Below are 16,689 nucleotides of genomic sequence, written 5' to 3' on the forward strand. Positions count from 1 at the left end.
CTGGAGCAGAAAATCCAGTGATTGACATCATGATCATCCGTCCACGCAGTGATCCGCCTGAAATACCGGCGGTGATAAACAACAAAGACTAAGTTCCAGAGCCAGTTAAATGGACTAAGAGTAATGCGTTTATTTTCAATTACTTGGTTTCAAGTTCCGTTAATGTTGAATTCAATTTGAGAAATATGTCAATTTATTTCAGTATTTACAACAGCAAACTTTGTTATGGGGCTCTGATTTTGTATCAAGGTTAAATTGGATATGCAACAATGTGAGTGAGTGAGTATGTATTAACGCCGCTTTTAACAGTAGTCCAGCTATATCACGGCTTGTCAGCTTAATGTGGGAGGAAAGCCCGAAGTGATGCAGGTCTCAGACGTTTACCACTTCGGTGAAACCCACGAGCACGGGCACGGTGCTGACAGACCTAGAAACATAATCGGGGCGAACCGGGATTCGAACCTACAATCAAAGGTATCTGGTGTGCTCAAGGGACGCAGCTCTGCACAGCGAATCGCGGCGCCTTAGACTACTGGGCCACCCGTGCCCCCTTGCAACAATGTAATACTTGTAGCAGGCAAATTCCTATTTTTTCAACAGTCTGAAGCATAATTAATTTTCTCAAGAATGTTCAGGGACAATATATTTTTTTCGATAATATCCCAGCCTCACCCGAATATCAAATGGTCGGTCTCTTAGCACAAAATTTGTCTAGCTCATTAGCTGCAAAACAAATTGAAAACGGCATAGAACTGTTTTCAAAATATGGGCGAGGTCTCAAAATAAAAGATGTTTACAGCGAATCAGGAGACTTTTAACTGCAAAATATGTATTCCTGAGTATTATAATTTGAGAGTGAGTGAGTGAGTTGGGTTTAACGCCGCTTTTAACAGTATTCCACTTATATCACGGCGTGTCAGCTGAATGTGTGAGGAAAGCCTGAAGTGATGCAGGTCTCAGACGTTTACCACTTCGGTGAAACCCACGAGCACGGGTATAGTGCTGACAAACCTAGAAACATAATTGGGGCGAAACCGGGATTCGAACCCACAATCATAGGTTTCTGGCGTGCCCAAAGGACGTAACTCTGCACAGCAAATCGCGGCGCCTTCGACGACTGGGCAACCCGTGCCCCTTATAATTTGAGAAAGAAAATCATTATGCTATTGAGACGGCAAGAGGAGTAGAACATCAGAGATATTGTGTGAGTGATGTCTGTGTTCTATGATGGGAATGCTATTTCTCAACATGAAGCTATGGTAGCGAATGGACTCTTGATATTTATCATAATACAGTTGATATAATATACTGGATAAAAGATATAAAAATACTTATGTATGTTTTGCAGTTGAATATCTTATATAACTTTTAGATTTAACGCTAAAAGTTGTCGAAGCCTGATAAAAAAACATTTGTTCAGTGTTCATGTTCATTGGGTTACTTAAGACTTAATTCATAATTCGTATATCACGAGTTTCTCAAATATAAACAATGCTTTTTATTTGATTTCAACCCGTGAAAGTCCGGGTTAGTATTGGTCTTCAGCAACCCATGCTTGCCGTAAAAGGCGACAACACTTGTCGTAAGAGGCAGGATTGGGTGGTCAGGCTCGCAGACTTGGTTGATGCGTCATCGTATCCCAATTGCGTAGATCGATGTTCATGATATCAATCACTGGATTGTCTGATCCAGACTCGATTACTTACAGACCGCCGTCATATAGCTGGAATAGTGCTGAGTGTGGCGTTAAACAACAAACAAACAAATAAACAAACTTACTTAGTTGTTTTCTCAGACACACTTCCAGACCAGTTCTCAGCCAATAACATTTTTTCATGAATACCTTGCATTTTATCAACCTTTCTTCCAAATACCTGCACTGCAAGCCCTTTCGACTCATCAACACTAAATGTGATAACATAAAGGTAATCTTCTTTTAAAAATTACCTCAATGCCCAAACTCTTCCTGTGATCATAATACAGCAAATGTGTCTGAAAGAGACTTATGTGATAGACTTCTCAAACACTAACGTCTTTCAAATGTCTTTGCTGACTTATGATGAGAAGTAGAGTTGTTTATGTGCTTTGTGAAAGGAGAAAAACACATGCGTTATCGCAGTATTATTAACGAGCTTGTTGGGTGAATATCTGAGCCACCATGGATTAAGTTAATATGTATGACAGACAGAGCACGAACAGCAATCATAAGTTATAATGCATCGACACTATTGGTATATAATTAGCTTGCTTTCGTTATCCTCACAACGAAAGTCATGTTATTCCTGACAATATCGCAATGTTTTGATAATTATCTTACAAATACAACGAGATTAGTACATGTATATAGTGGTCATTACTGTAGATATAATTAATATTTATTTTTCTTATATATATATTGTGACATCTTCAATTAATGTATCTATATTAAAATCGTTATCTTTCATCTCCATTTTGTTATGTACGAGTATGTTTAAGAATGATTAAGTTCGATACAGATAACTAACATCTGCACGACAAACATATTTATTGAATTTAAAAATATTTGAGTACAGTGAAATTAGAATTTATCGAAATAACGATCAGCGATATATCGCTTTGCTAAAACCAATTTAATGACTGAGCCGTGTTTTAATTTGTAACGTTGTTGTGTAAATAGCTAGATTCGGACAAGCCAATGAGATAATCCCGTAGGATTGTTATCGCTGCAAATAAAACGTCAACTTTCGACGTCAAATCAGTCTCGGTTATCTGTCGAAACAGATTCCATTGGGCATAAAAGAAAAGATAAAGGTGGATTTTGTATGAATGGATCACTGAAAAGGAGGATGACACCAGGCGATCTCAAAGGGGATAAGCATATCCTGCTCTTCCGGTACCCACCCGCCATTCAAACAAATCGCATAACAAAGGGTTTGTTTGTTTGTCTGTTTGTTTTTTGCCAAAAGCCGCACCGTCGTATTCATGTCAAACCACGGTACTTCATCATTTCACACAAATGATATCAAACTGAAAAAAAATATGAACGTTGTTTAAAAATGTTTTAAAATTCACATGGTCAAAGTTCAATGGAATGTTATTTCAATTCTTCTCTGGCTTTTTTCAATTCTTATTTAATTGATATAATACTGAAACTACTAACTTGCAATTTGCAAAGAACCGTTAGTGCTTCTCAATAGACGATGGGGACCGATGTGGAAGGTCAGAGCAATTAACAGCATCTCAAGCCACTGTTGTAATCGTCACGCATGTAGTCCAACCCACATACACACTTTCAAAGCACAGGGCATAACGTGTACCTATTAGAATTAGCCATGTTGAATTTCAGGCAGACGCTGTGGCCATATTTAATTGTTGCTCGGGGCAAGGAACTGCGTACTTGAATATATCTGTTTTATACAAGTAATTGGTGATTGCGGCCGAGTTATAATGAATGTCAGTGGACCTTTCGCCGCCTCGTCTATTCCTATATGTCACTTGTTTCCTGAGGTCCCCGAGGGATCATTTTAGGCGGTAACGATGTTCTCTCGTTTTTGCAAAATGACAGACAAGCACTTATAGATTGACGCCCACACAATTCACCCTGGCTCGTAACCCGCCGCCTGAGGGAATGAAGACTTAGCGCGACTGTCTGGCGTGTTTGATGGGGGTACATGCAACATTCGACGATTTATGGCAATTGCTGCAATAAATGTATTTAACTGTCGTAATGCCGTGAGTGAAGGATGTATTGTGACGTCACTCTACAGGGCGGCAGCGAAGGATCTGTGCATTGTATGTACATACCGTATGGTGGGATATGAAAAGACAAATAAACATTTGAACATCTAATAAGTAATTAATAAATGCATTAATTAATTAAATGAGGAAATGATTGTGTGAATGGACGAATGTAGAGGGGAAGGAGTGTTCCAATTTATACAGATAAATACGTTATTGGGCACATGCGAGAAAAAGGTTTTAAGGAAATGAGTTTGGGAAATCCACGAGGCATGAGGCTGCTAAACCCAGGATGTTTTTCAGGGCGAATCACGGAATAGCGAATCCCGAAGCGTGCTTTAGTGAAAAAATTTGAACGAGCGAGATATTGTATATATGACTATAATTCTAGTCTTTTTAAACCATGTGATTTACCATTTCGTATGTACATGCGTATGTGTAAAGAAAATAGTATTTGCATACTGCACATATATAAACACTATATATACACTGAGTAAAGTCCCTAGTCTTTCTCCCAGACACTAGAGAATATATTTAAAAAAGAGAGGCTAGAATGAATGGGCAAGTCTAGATTGCCTCAGCCTATAATTACGACTTGTTCTGGGCTCCATTAGGTTGTTATTTTTATTTTGTAGGTATATATTTTTAAATAAGATGACTTTATTTCTGGAACTAAATGTCAGTCTACATAAGCTCCTCAATGCCATTTGGCAAGGTTATCACAATAACATGTTGATTCGACGTAAAACGATACTCCATAATCTGCAGTTACATATTGACTGATCAATAATATGTTGCCAGGCGTTTTGGCATTCATGAACATTTAACGATTCATGTAAATTACGAAAACGTCTTCAGTTACGGTGCCACAGATGACTCTGATGTCAGGAGGATATTGAACCACATAATCCTTCCGTTGGAGGAATCCTGATGCCAGTAATGGTTTATCACGACGGCGTTAAACGCTGCGTCAGCATATCTCTGCGAGAGTGTCAGTATGCGTGCGAGCGAGTCGCCCATGCTCACATGAGACTGGCTAACTACATTATTTTAGAAATATAATGTAAGGAGGTATAATCTATTGTGTATTAGGTCAGGATAATTCCCGAAAACAGCCCCCCCCGCGCTCGATATTGCGACAGTTTAACAAGGACTGGTCGGCTCGCAGTCAGTACACTATTTCTGATTTGGTTATCCTTGTAAAACTGCGACATCTCAGTGGGCTAGCACTATAAACCCGGCATTTGTCCGGCACGCACGCACGCACGCACGCACGCACGCACGCACGCACGCACGCACACACACACACACACTGAGTGATCGTACTTAATATCAGCGGTCAGACTCATTCACCCTGAAGGAGCGGATCGTCGTTCATGGTCCTAAAAATTGATTTTTTTAGTACAGATTCGAATTTACAGGCTGCGATATACATCTTTAATAGTGCTGACTGCAGCGTTAATAACAAATTTAGAAGGAAAACCGTTTCCCCATAGTACAGAGAACAAATGTCAATCCCATTGTATGTGGTTTGTGTAATCCACGCCCTAAATAAAATCGGGGAAAACCGAATATCAAGGATTGTAATAACGCAGGTGAAACCACGAAACAGAAAACGGTTTGGCCTATTCTAGAAATTTGAAAATTTGATTTTTTTTATAGAACCATAGATCCCATATGCTGTGTGCGTATCAATGCGTGCGTGTACATGTATGTGTGCGTACATGTCTTGTACGAGTACCTGTACATATAAATATTTGCACGATCATGCACAAACAATTAAGGACTTTGTATATATATGCTTGTGGTCTATCATGGCAGATGGCAACGCATCAAAACCAACTTTGTTAATGTTGGCATGCTTTACCAAAGTTCCTCGTTCACCTCGCAGTTATAACATACCTTATGTACATATACGTGTAGGTACACACTTGGTTTTGTAGGTAAGTACCAACTACCTCACGTAACAAGGAGAAGAGTATTGAAACCCGAAAACTCATAATTCACATTGGATATATAATTTCGAATGTATTCGACAAGAAGCTCATCTTCGCCATTGAGAGAGAGAGAGCATCAATGCTGTCAACAAAACCCAAGCAATCGAATCTTCACGGACGTATCAGCTTTAATACAAGTTAAGGACGGTATTGGTACTTGTCAAACAATACAGTGCAATCTCTCTCTCTCTCTCTCTCTCTCTCTCTCTCTCTCTCTCTCTCTCTCTCTCTCTCTCTCTCTCTCTCTCTCTCTCTCTCTCTCTTTCTCTCTCACGTCTTTATATAAGTGCATTAGTTTGTGCATCAATCTTGAACCTCATCACCTCTGACTGGCCATGCTGGGGATGTTACTGTAACCTCCAGTACTCCAGTACGCAGTACTCCAGTGCGCCCCACACACAGACAGCCCTTTGGCACTCATCTTCAGGAAACAGTTAAACACTTATACTATGTGCTAATCTGCCTTGATCTTTATGGTATTTGATAGCACACTAATATAGCCTATCATCTATTCATCTGATATAGCAGAATAACATAATACATGTTTATTAACGCTCACATATAACGCAAGTCTTGTGATATTCCACAATAGGCTTAGTGGTGTTCGGATTTCTTTGAAACCCTAGCAATCAGTATATAAAAATATCTGGGTTATTGTCTGTTGAAAATAGCAATGTATCATTATAATCTTATCATAAACATAATGGTTTTATCTGATAACACATGGCATCATCACAAAATGTTCCACCCACTCTCCTTAGCTTGTGATAACAGACCTAGACATTATACAAGCAGTCTGGCCTTATCTTCGATATTTATTATTGTCGCTCCTACAACATTTCTTTGGGCGTTTGTTTCAAAATGTGTCAAATAATGGCAGTTTTAACCTGAGGGGAAAGTATTATCAGACATTAAATGTGAACTTATCTGTAAAGATTGTGAAGCACCAGATACGTTTACTTCTACATACGACATGCATGACGCAGAGATTTATGCCAAACGCATTTCAATCGACATGTGCGTCCGTTAAACTGTTGGATTGTTTGATCTGCAATGCTCATTGAACATTCTTTTGTACCTTATATTAATGGATATAATTCTTAAAGGTTAAAGTATTACCGAGAGAGATCTATTTTTATTCCTAGCTTTGTTTCCAAAGCAACATCGATATTTTCGTTTCACTGACGATACCTCCAAAATATGTTAATAACTTCCTGTAATTATATATAAATTATGGTATGATATTATATCCTTTTTCAGATCTGGAATACCTGTCTAACTCGATGCAGAATTTTTAAAGCATATTTTATTAAAATCTGTACGGTCGATGGAACTGGTTAGCTCGCCTTAAGTAATATACTGACGGTCATAATAAGGTAACAAGCAGGATTGTTTTCTGGCAGGTGCTACCGTTAGGGCAGGACATGCTTACCCTTTCGCGAACACCGTGTGTCATCACTGATCTTCAGTGATCCAGTTATATAATTGTCACCGCTATTTTGTCTTTTACGCCCAATGGAATCTGTTTCGGCGGATACCCGAGAGTGGTTATTCTGTGGCGTTGACGTTTTATAGAAGCTCCTAAATGTAAAACTCCTTATGAAAAAGATGAAGTGAAATAGGGCTTAAAGTCGCGTTCAAAATTATTGCGCTTATATAGAGACGTGTAAGACGTCCTGACTAATGCTGTTTTATAGTGCTAGCCTACTTAGATACCACGTCGCAGTTTAACATGGATACCTGACAATTATTTTACGCTACTTCAACCTCTTTTTAGGATGCAACCACTAACAATCCCAGTTTTCAGTTTGACAGTATCAATAATTTTATTCAATAATCTATTTTCGTTTAAAACACAAATCAGTTATTGAGTTCTTACAGTATTAAAAAATACTTAAAAAGATTCCTAGAAAGAGCTATACCTAGCCTGTTGCACAGTCCCTGATCTATATTATGTTCCCTTCCGCCTAGCCCTTACTGTTATGCTATAGCCCTAAATTAAACAAGTCTAGATTTTCTACATTCTGAATCTCCCATCTCACTTTGGCTCCTTTTTGTTTATATGGAGTTGTTTGTTTCAATCAAAATTATATAATTTCAGAGACTAAGCGTTAGTCTATAGTGAACCCCTGAGAAGGAAATAAGCAGGATAATGAATGACCATGATTCTCTTACTGGATGGTCCTCATCAATGTAACACATACTAACACATATACAGTAAACTACGGTTATAACGAACTCAAAGGGACCACTAATTTTAGTTCGTAATAACCGTAGTTCGTTATAAACATATAAACAGCATATGTACACCGAATGGCCGGGACTAAAAAATAAGTTCGTTATAACCGTCAGTTCGTTATAAGCGTGTTCGTTATAAACGTAGTTAACTGTACTTGGTCCCCGTGAAGACCCGGGTTAGAATAGGTCTTCAGCAACCCATGCTTGCCGTAAAAGGCGACTATGCTTGTCGTAAGAGGCGATTGACGGGATCGGGTGGTCTTGGTTGATGCATGTCATTGTATCCCAATTGAGTAGATCGATGCGTATGATGCCAATCCAGACTCTATTATTCACAGACCGCAGTCATATAGCTGGACTACTGCTGAGTACGGCGTTAAACATCAAACAAACAAATATATACTCAGAGCTTGTTGAACTGAACACTGCAGTAAGCAGTAATCGTCAGTATGTTATGTGATCACTTATTTATTACCATCAGTATATATTGGCTTGAACTGAATGAGTTTTTAATGTTTCAGTCATATCCTTAAGATTAACGGTTATTCTAACCTTATTATAATTGTAATAAAATTTTACGCTTGAAAATATAAGGCATTTAATGAAACTATGGGCATTCTGAAATCAGAATTGCAAGACGAAACTCAAGCTTAAACCAACCTGACGTAAAAAAGACTAATAGTAAATGCACGGAATGTTCTGTGGTCAAATAAATCAATGGTGTGTCTCAAATCTTAGATAACGCATGTTTACATGCAGATGGGTCATTATGATTCATCAAAGTCCTCTCCATGAGATGACATGACGTCAAAGTGGTCATTGTCCACAACGTAACATAGTCATGACCCCCTTGAACAATACGTGTTTCATTGGCGTGATGGACGAATGACATATTTGCCAATGGTCAGGTGCTTATATACCTCAACCTTCCTCCACATCTGCACACCTTCTCTCACAGCCAGACTCGTCATACAAACGAACGTTGTAAGTATTTGCAAGCTTTATGCTTTTGTTTGTAGCATAGTATCATATCAGAATCATAAGGACAAGTTTCCGATGGTTTCCTTTGGTTTTTCCAAGTTCCATTTCTAGAATCCAGTAAATGAAACATGTGGTTTTCACCTGATGACAAATTACATTCTTAAGGTCCTTCTTATTGAATATACTGATGGTTTTTACTAAGGAACGTCAACAAGAGAAGGATTGGTTTGTGGTGTGTGATACCGGTAGGGTAGGGCATGCTTACCCTTTTCGCGAACACCTGGTGTCATCACTGATTTTCAGTGATTCAATCATATACAATTACATTAATAAGGTCCTTCTTACTGAATATACTGATGGTTTTTACTAAGGAACGTCAACAAGAGAAGGGTTGGTTTGTGGTGGGTGATACCGGTAGGGCAGGGCATGCTTACCCTTTTCGCGAACACCTGGTGTCATCACTAGTCATATAGTTTTCACTATTTTGCCTTGCACGCCCAATGGGGTTTGTATCGGTAATAATCGTTATTCCCCAGCGTTGGCGTATTATATTTACCTCAACATGATAATATTAATCCTGTTCATCATGTTGTAAACTATATAAATTAACTGTTAAAATAATGCTATACTAAATAAACGTACTACCATTGTTGTGTCACAGTATCGACCTAGAGGAACAACATGAAGACTATTGCTGTCGTGTTAGCGGTGTTTGCCGCGGCCGTGTACGGTAGGTGCATTTAATTTTATCTAACGGGAGCACACAAGGCCCACTGATCAATGGAATCCTAGATTCTCTCCCATCGTGACTGTTGATCTGTCAGCATCACATCCGCCAGGTTCCACCTGGTTCGCCCTCATCCAACATTAAGCTGACACGCCGTGTTATAACCGAAATTCACTCAGAATCGAGTGCAATGTATATTTAAAACCTAAATGAATAATAGTATTTTTTTGCAGAAATAAGTATGTTCATTTTTTTATTATAAGAGGCGACTAAAAGGATCGGGTGGTTCGGCTCGCTGACTTTGTTGATGCATGTCATCGTATCCCAATTGTGTGGATCGATGCGCATGATGTCAATCACTGGATTGTCTGGTCCAGACTCGATTATTTTACAGACCGCCGTCATATAGCTGGAATAATGCTGAGTGCGGCTTTAAACAGCAAACAAACAAACAATATTATAATTTCTTCTGTGTTATTGAAGGATGGGCAACATAATACCTCTATACTTATTACCAGACGGTTATGAATGTGTTCGACAACGTGTATGGACTCTTTTGATAAAAGTATCATTTCTGCTTTCAGCCCAGACCCCAACTGCCCCAAGCCCTGTAACCAATTCTCCACTTGGGGGTAAACAGGCATCCAACAACAACAACAGTAACAACAACAACAACAACATGAACACCAACACCATGAATACTCCTGCGGATACCAACATGATGAACAACAATCTAAACAACAGGATGAACAGCGTCCATAACAACATGATGAACAACGGTCTCAATAACATGGTGAACAACGGTCTCAATAACATGATGAACAACGGTCTCAATAACATGGTGAACAACGGTCTCAATAACATGATAAACAAAGCTCATTCTAACGGCCCGTTTGCTCATTTCCAAAACCAAATGTTTAGGAACTTGAACAACAATAACAACAACAACAACATGCAGAATACCGCGATGGCCGCCTTCCCTCAAAACAACAATGTTCACCAAGACCAGGGAAAAAGCCAACATTCACAGTCAGCATTTAACTTCTTGCCATTCATGTTCGGCAATGATAGAGTCAACCAGATGGCGATGCTCTCGTTGATGTCGAATCCCTCCTCCGCCAGTAACATGCTGCCTTTCCTGGCATTGGGAGGGGGCAACGAAAACATGATCCGCCTCATGATGCTCGGCAACGTCATGAATCAACGCAAGGGAGGTCATGGTGAGGGATTCAACCCCTACACCATGCTCGCTTTGAACGGAAATGACATGATGCAGAAGCTCTTCCCAATGATGATGATGCTGAACCAGAACGGTCAGCAGGGAGCTACCTCCACCGCCACAGCCTCATCTGGAGCGACTACTACTGCGGCCAAACCCCAGGGAGCTAATAATGGATATCTCAATCTTATGATGATGAACAATATCCTGTAAATGTTGTTGGTTTGTCACACGGTGGTATTGAGATGATCCTCAATAACGCTTCAATGCTTGATTTACATGATGGGAATAAAACAAGTACCTATGTAGAACAGTTTTGATTTTAACATATTGAGTTTGATACTCTTTGGTACGTTTGGAGTTGTTGCACCCTTAAGCAACTCTGCTTCATCATGGAGCGACTGTGCCAATATCATGCGACATATGTTGCCTTGCAACAGCAATATCACATTGTTTATTAGGATTTCACAATCCCCGATATAATGTTCGGGTTTTACGAAGTAGTCAGTTCTCTCCATGCTTCAGGATGGAAGGTGGCAATAGCGTAGGATATACTCTTGCTAACAAAGATTTTAAGTTACAAGTTTATCGAATTCTGACACAAAACGCTGTAGTCTTTGACAGGCATTTGGAAATTTTGGAGAACATGAATACATGGCACTTTTTGCATGGATATCAACGTCTTTATTCTTTGTACGACGTTTCAGGGCTACTTGCTCCTTCATCAGGTGAATGCTTAGTAGTGCATAATATACAGTCGAAGTCAGCAATATATGTGTATATATATATATATATATATATATATATATATATATATATATATATATATATATATATATATTTAAGAATTGACTTTCACTTTGTGTGAGTTCATTGGAGCTCCGACGTTCATACAGTTTGGCCCTCACTCTATGAAGGTTCATACTCCAATGAGCTCACACTAAGTGAAAGTCAATTTTTATAATATTTCGTATCTCTATTTTGTACCTCAAAGGATCTAGATCCATACGGAATATTTAGTACGTGTGACGTCATGTTTACACTGACAGCCATACAACCACCTGTATCGCAGATTAAAATAGTTCCTCAAAACGAGATGTGACCTAAACGTATGTATGCTCAACATGCTCTACTTTTGTAGTTTCTTTACAACAAATGTATTCAAATAATATCCTCATAAGATGAGAAATGTCTGATAAGAACTACCTCAGTAAGTCAGTCACAATGACAGCGCGTCGTAATACATTTATATCAAGTACAAGACGTCAAAATGGCCGACACGATAAACGTGTCGGGAGAGATTTCGGGAGTTGTTAATGAACCTGTGGCGGTTACATGTTTTAGTCATCATTGATCAACTGGTCGACCATTGAAAGGTGTGGTTTGTTGGGTACGAGGAGTATTGTCATGAAGTCATATCATCAAGTAAAATTAAGATAGTAACAAACAAATTCATTTCAGTTTAGACACATACACACGTTTCATTGGCGTGAGTGAGTATGGTTTTACGCCGCTTTTATCAATATTCCAGCAATATTCCAGCGGAGGACACCAGCACTGGGCTTCACACATTGTACCCATGTGGCCTTCTACGTGACGAGCGAACGCATTAACCACTAGGCTACCCAAAGGCACTTGTCACAACCTTAACAAGAACAATATGTGACAGTTCCAAATTCACAGGTGCTGCGGGGCCCACTGGACTAAAACGACGTATTCGGTGTAGATTTACATCTCTTAGTCCGTATTAAGATCAGCTTTATTTGAGTTTGAATTCAGAATTCACCCCGATAATGTTCTTGCTCTGTTAGCGGGGATGGGCAGTCGTCTGAGGCGCCTCAATTCGCTATGGGGAGTTGCGTCCCTTGGGCACACCAGAAACCTGTGATTTGTGGATTCGAATCCCGGTTCGCCCCGATTATGTTTCTAGTTTTGTTTAGCACATTACCCATGCTCGTCTTAGACCTGCATTACTTCGAGCTTTCCACCCACAATAAGCTGATATAACTGGAATACTGTTCAACGCGGCATTAAACTCAACTAACTCTAGGGGAAGTCTTTGATAGGCATTTAGAAGTTGGAACAACATTATGACAATTTACAAAGAATATAAGAAGTTCTTATTTATATAAGAAAAGCGTCATGTATTCATACTTCATGGTGGTCTGACACTAATCGAGTCGACATTTGATAAATCAGTACTCATTAACATTTTGGGCCTTTAGTAGTGCTTATTTGTGAGAAAACATTGGAATAGCGGGCAATCTGTCAAGTTGAATCTAAATTGCGAAATCATCTAAATGAGAAAGCGGATCGTAAGTCTGTAAGGAACATGGGGACAGCTGGTTCTTCTTTCGTGTCATTACCACAATTCGTGTTTTGCAAACGCTGACAGGTTTTATTGCTTAGTGAGGTCTAGTTACATCCTTGTATGAGATTTTAGCGCGATAACCATAAAGACTAATACTTGGACAGTTTACGTCAATCTTTTACGATAAACTTTGACTCTAATAACTTTTACACTAGAGTGTTTTCGTTTTACACTTCACAGTATACCTATCTGGACCCTCATGTTTAACGTTCTTGGTAATGACATGCAATCAGCCGTGTCAAACAGCATGACCACCCAATACCCATTTGTACAGGCACAAACTACCTTGGTTCCATTTTGGCCCGGGTTCCCCTCCTGGGACCACTTGCACAAAGCGATCTTAGCGCTAAGATGATCTTAACCCACATACTTTCACATAGGCTTAATATAGCCCTAGCGCTAAGATCGCTTTGTGCAAGTGGGCCCTGGTCCTTAGACGTACATTTGTCAATCAGGTTTCGAAGACGCTTTGTATTAGCCACGTCACAAATACCTTGTTCTTCCACAATAAGGTTTAGACAATGTATTTTGTCCCAGGAAACACTTACATTTGATCTAAGATCTTCCAAACAAAAATGATACTTGTTAGGGGAATGGTTTTTTTTCTACAACGGACTATTTATTACTATATATGATAGAAAACAAGCGTTCTGGTCACCCGGCGACCCACGATTCCTTGCATTATATGTGTATTGCACGGCTTTGAAGTACGCGCGTAAGTTACATATGTCACGTTCATTTCATCTCTTCGTCAGTTACTTTGAAGAATTGATTCTAGCACACTATTTCGTATTAGTGAGCGGGGGAGTAGGGTTTTACGCCGCTTTTAGCAATATTCCAGCAATATCACGACGGGAAACACCAGAAATGGGCTTTAACATTGTACCCATGTCGGGAATCATACCCGGATATTCGGCGTGACGAGCGAACGCTTTAACCAATTTCGTATGAGTAAGTCAGTGAATATGGTTTTACGCCGCTTTTAGCAATATTTCAGCAAAATCACGGCGGAGAACACCAGAAATGGGCTTCACACATTCAACCCATGTGGGGAATCAAACCCGGGTATTCGGCGTCGTATGTGAAAATATTTGGTTTAACGTCGTTTCAACATTATTTCAGTTTGTCAGCTTGATGTGGAGAAAGGGAAGGGATGCAGGACGTTTACTACTTCGGAGAAATCCAAGAGCATGGTGATGAAAGACGGATGGTCATAATCAGCTGCAGGGCGAATATGAGAGTCGCACGCACTGCCAGGATCTTAGGGCACCGTTACGTACAAACAGGAAGCTACTTCCACTCTCTGTCTCGTGAGGCGTCAAGCGTGTCTTATAGACTCAGTCATCCCATGCATCCATGCCAGTTAAAAGGGTGCAGTTGGGTAGCCTAGGGGTTAAAGCGTTCACTCGATCTGTTGAAGACCCGGGTTCGATTCCCCACATGGGTACTAAATTTATGTGTGAAGCCTATTGCTGGTGTCTTGTTCTTGTTAAGGTTGTGACAAGTGCCTTTGGGTAGCCTAGTGGTTAATGCGTTCGCGTAGAAGGCCACATGCGTACAATGTGTGAAGCCCATTGCTGGTGTCCTCCGCTGGAATATTGCTGGAATATTGCCAAAAGCGGCGTAAAACCATACTCACTCACGCCAATGAAGCGTTTGTATGTGTCAAAACTGAATGAATTTGTATGTTACTATTTTGATTTTACTTGTAAATATTATATGACTTCATGACAATACTTCTCGTACCCAACAAACCACACCTTCTGGTTAAAATAAAGTGACCCCCTTCAATCCTCTGTAAATCGGTAATGGGAATTCATAATAACCACAAAGTTAACCTTACTTCTGAACAGAAAGCCAGCATTGCTAAGCGCAGTATTGAATTTGTTTTGAAAGAAATATCCCACGAGGCGATCTTCATCCCAGGTGAGCGGTCATCCGGTCTTTATCTTAGGTAAACGGTAACCTGTTTTTTGGTGAATTAATATCTTCACCAGTGCATTTAGATCACTGACGACACATGCCTTCAATTACCTGCTAATTGTGACGTCATCGTCTGGTCATCTCCGTGTTGTTTGAATCATGTCCGTGTCACGTGACATAGTTACGAGTGTAAGTCCCCTGAGCCACTGTCATTAATAATGTAATTAAAATAGATTCAGTGTAGAAAAAAACAGAAAGCTGAGTATGGCCGTCTCTGTTCCACTGTAACTGGGAGAGTTAGTGAGTGATTTGGGTTTAACGCCGCTTTTAACAGTAGTCCAGTTATATCACGGCGTGTCAGCTTAATGTGGGAGGAAAGCCCGAAGTGATGCAGGTCTCTGACGTTTACCACTTCGGTGAAACCCACGAGCACGGGTATGGTGCTGACAAACCTAGAAACATAATTGGGGCGAACCGGGATTCGAACCCACAATCATAGGTTTCTGTCGTGCCCAAGGGACGCAACTCTGCACAGCAAATCGCGGCGCCTTAGACGACTGGGCCACCCGTGCCACCTGTAACTGGAAGAAGATTCCGAGATTCGTCTTATTAGTTGATGGTTTGTCCTACACAGCAGTTGAAGGAAACAACAGTAGAACCTTTTCCATACACATGCCTTCCATGGTTCGTACTTGTAGTTAACATAGAACAACCTGGACAAAATACCTAACGGAACAGCAACATAACTTGAATCGTTTTTTAAGATTCATCTTTGTGATTAATATAGTACAGTCTTCACACCTTCGTTTATAGAGCAGCGATGAAATGTCTTTCCTAACGAACAAGTTATTTAGAGAATTCATTATTAAGAGTGACATAGCATTTCAATAAAAGTGACAACGCATTTCAATAGTCTCTCCTAAAAGCAGAGTCAATTGAACAATTTCGACTGTATCATGTTTATGAATCAAATAGCGGCGAGAGGTGTTTGCAAAAGGGGATAATTCAGTAACACATGCAAAGGAAAGTCAATTGTTCATCACTGAAGTTCATTTCTGAGGTTACAAAAAATCGAGTTTTTTAGAATCCACATGGTATTTATTACACCTGTCTGTGAATCTAAAGTCCTTCCTTCATTCAGGATTATAGCTAATGGTAATTGATGGAACAGCAATATAATTTCTTATATCTCTAATATAGAAAGACTTGATTTTAACATTTCCTCTTAGATGCTATACTACTGAATAGAACCCGTGAAAATCCGGGGTAGAATAGGTCTTCAGCAACCCATGCTTGCTGTAAAAGGCAACTCTGCTTGTCGTATGAGGCGACTAACGGGATCGGGTGGTCAGGCTCGCTGACTTGGTTGATGCCTGTCATCGATCCCAGTTGCGTGGATCAATGCTCATGATATTAATCACTGGGTTGTCTGGTCCAGACTCGATTATTTACAGACTGCCTTCATATAGCTGGAATATTACTAAGTGCGGCGTTAAAAAACCAACGAACCAAACAA

The 16,689-nt window shown here is 39.8% G+C and overlaps 1 protein-coding gene across 1 annotated transcript; it reads left to right on the forward strand.

Annotated features, from left to right (window-relative positions):
• The first annotated feature begins 9,614 nt into the window (after positions 1-9,614).
• On the forward strand, positions 9,615-11,092 carry LOC139478723 (transcription factor mef2A-like). The gene is made up of 2 exons (XM_071261322.1): positions 9,615-9,663; positions 10,245-11,092. Exons 1-2 carry the CDS (start codon positions 9,615-9,617, stop codon positions 11,090-11,092), a joined length of 897 nt encoding a protein of 298 aa, XP_071117423.1.
• Positions 11,093-16,689: the final 5,597 nt, after the last annotated feature.

This window comes from Haliotis cracherodii, unplaced genomic scaffold (assembly GCF_022045235.1).
Source record: "Haliotis cracherodii isolate W230 unplaced genomic scaffold, xgHalCrac1.p SCAF_4, whole genome shotgun sequence".
Classification (NCBI taxonomy): domain Eukaryota; kingdom Metazoa; phylum Mollusca; class Gastropoda; order Lepetellida; family Haliotidae; genus Haliotis; species Haliotis cracherodii.

Bases quoted from the DNA above. Each gene is read 5' to 3' on its own strand.
- LOC139478723 (XM_071261322.1), top strand. From the start codon at position 9,615: ATGAAGACTATTGCTGTCGTGTTAGCGGTGTTTGCCGCGGCCGTGTAC. The intron at 9,664-10,244 runs GTAGGTGCATTT...TTCTGCTTTCAG, and splicing joins GTTTGCCGCGGCCGTGTACG to CCCAGACCCCAACTGCCCCA.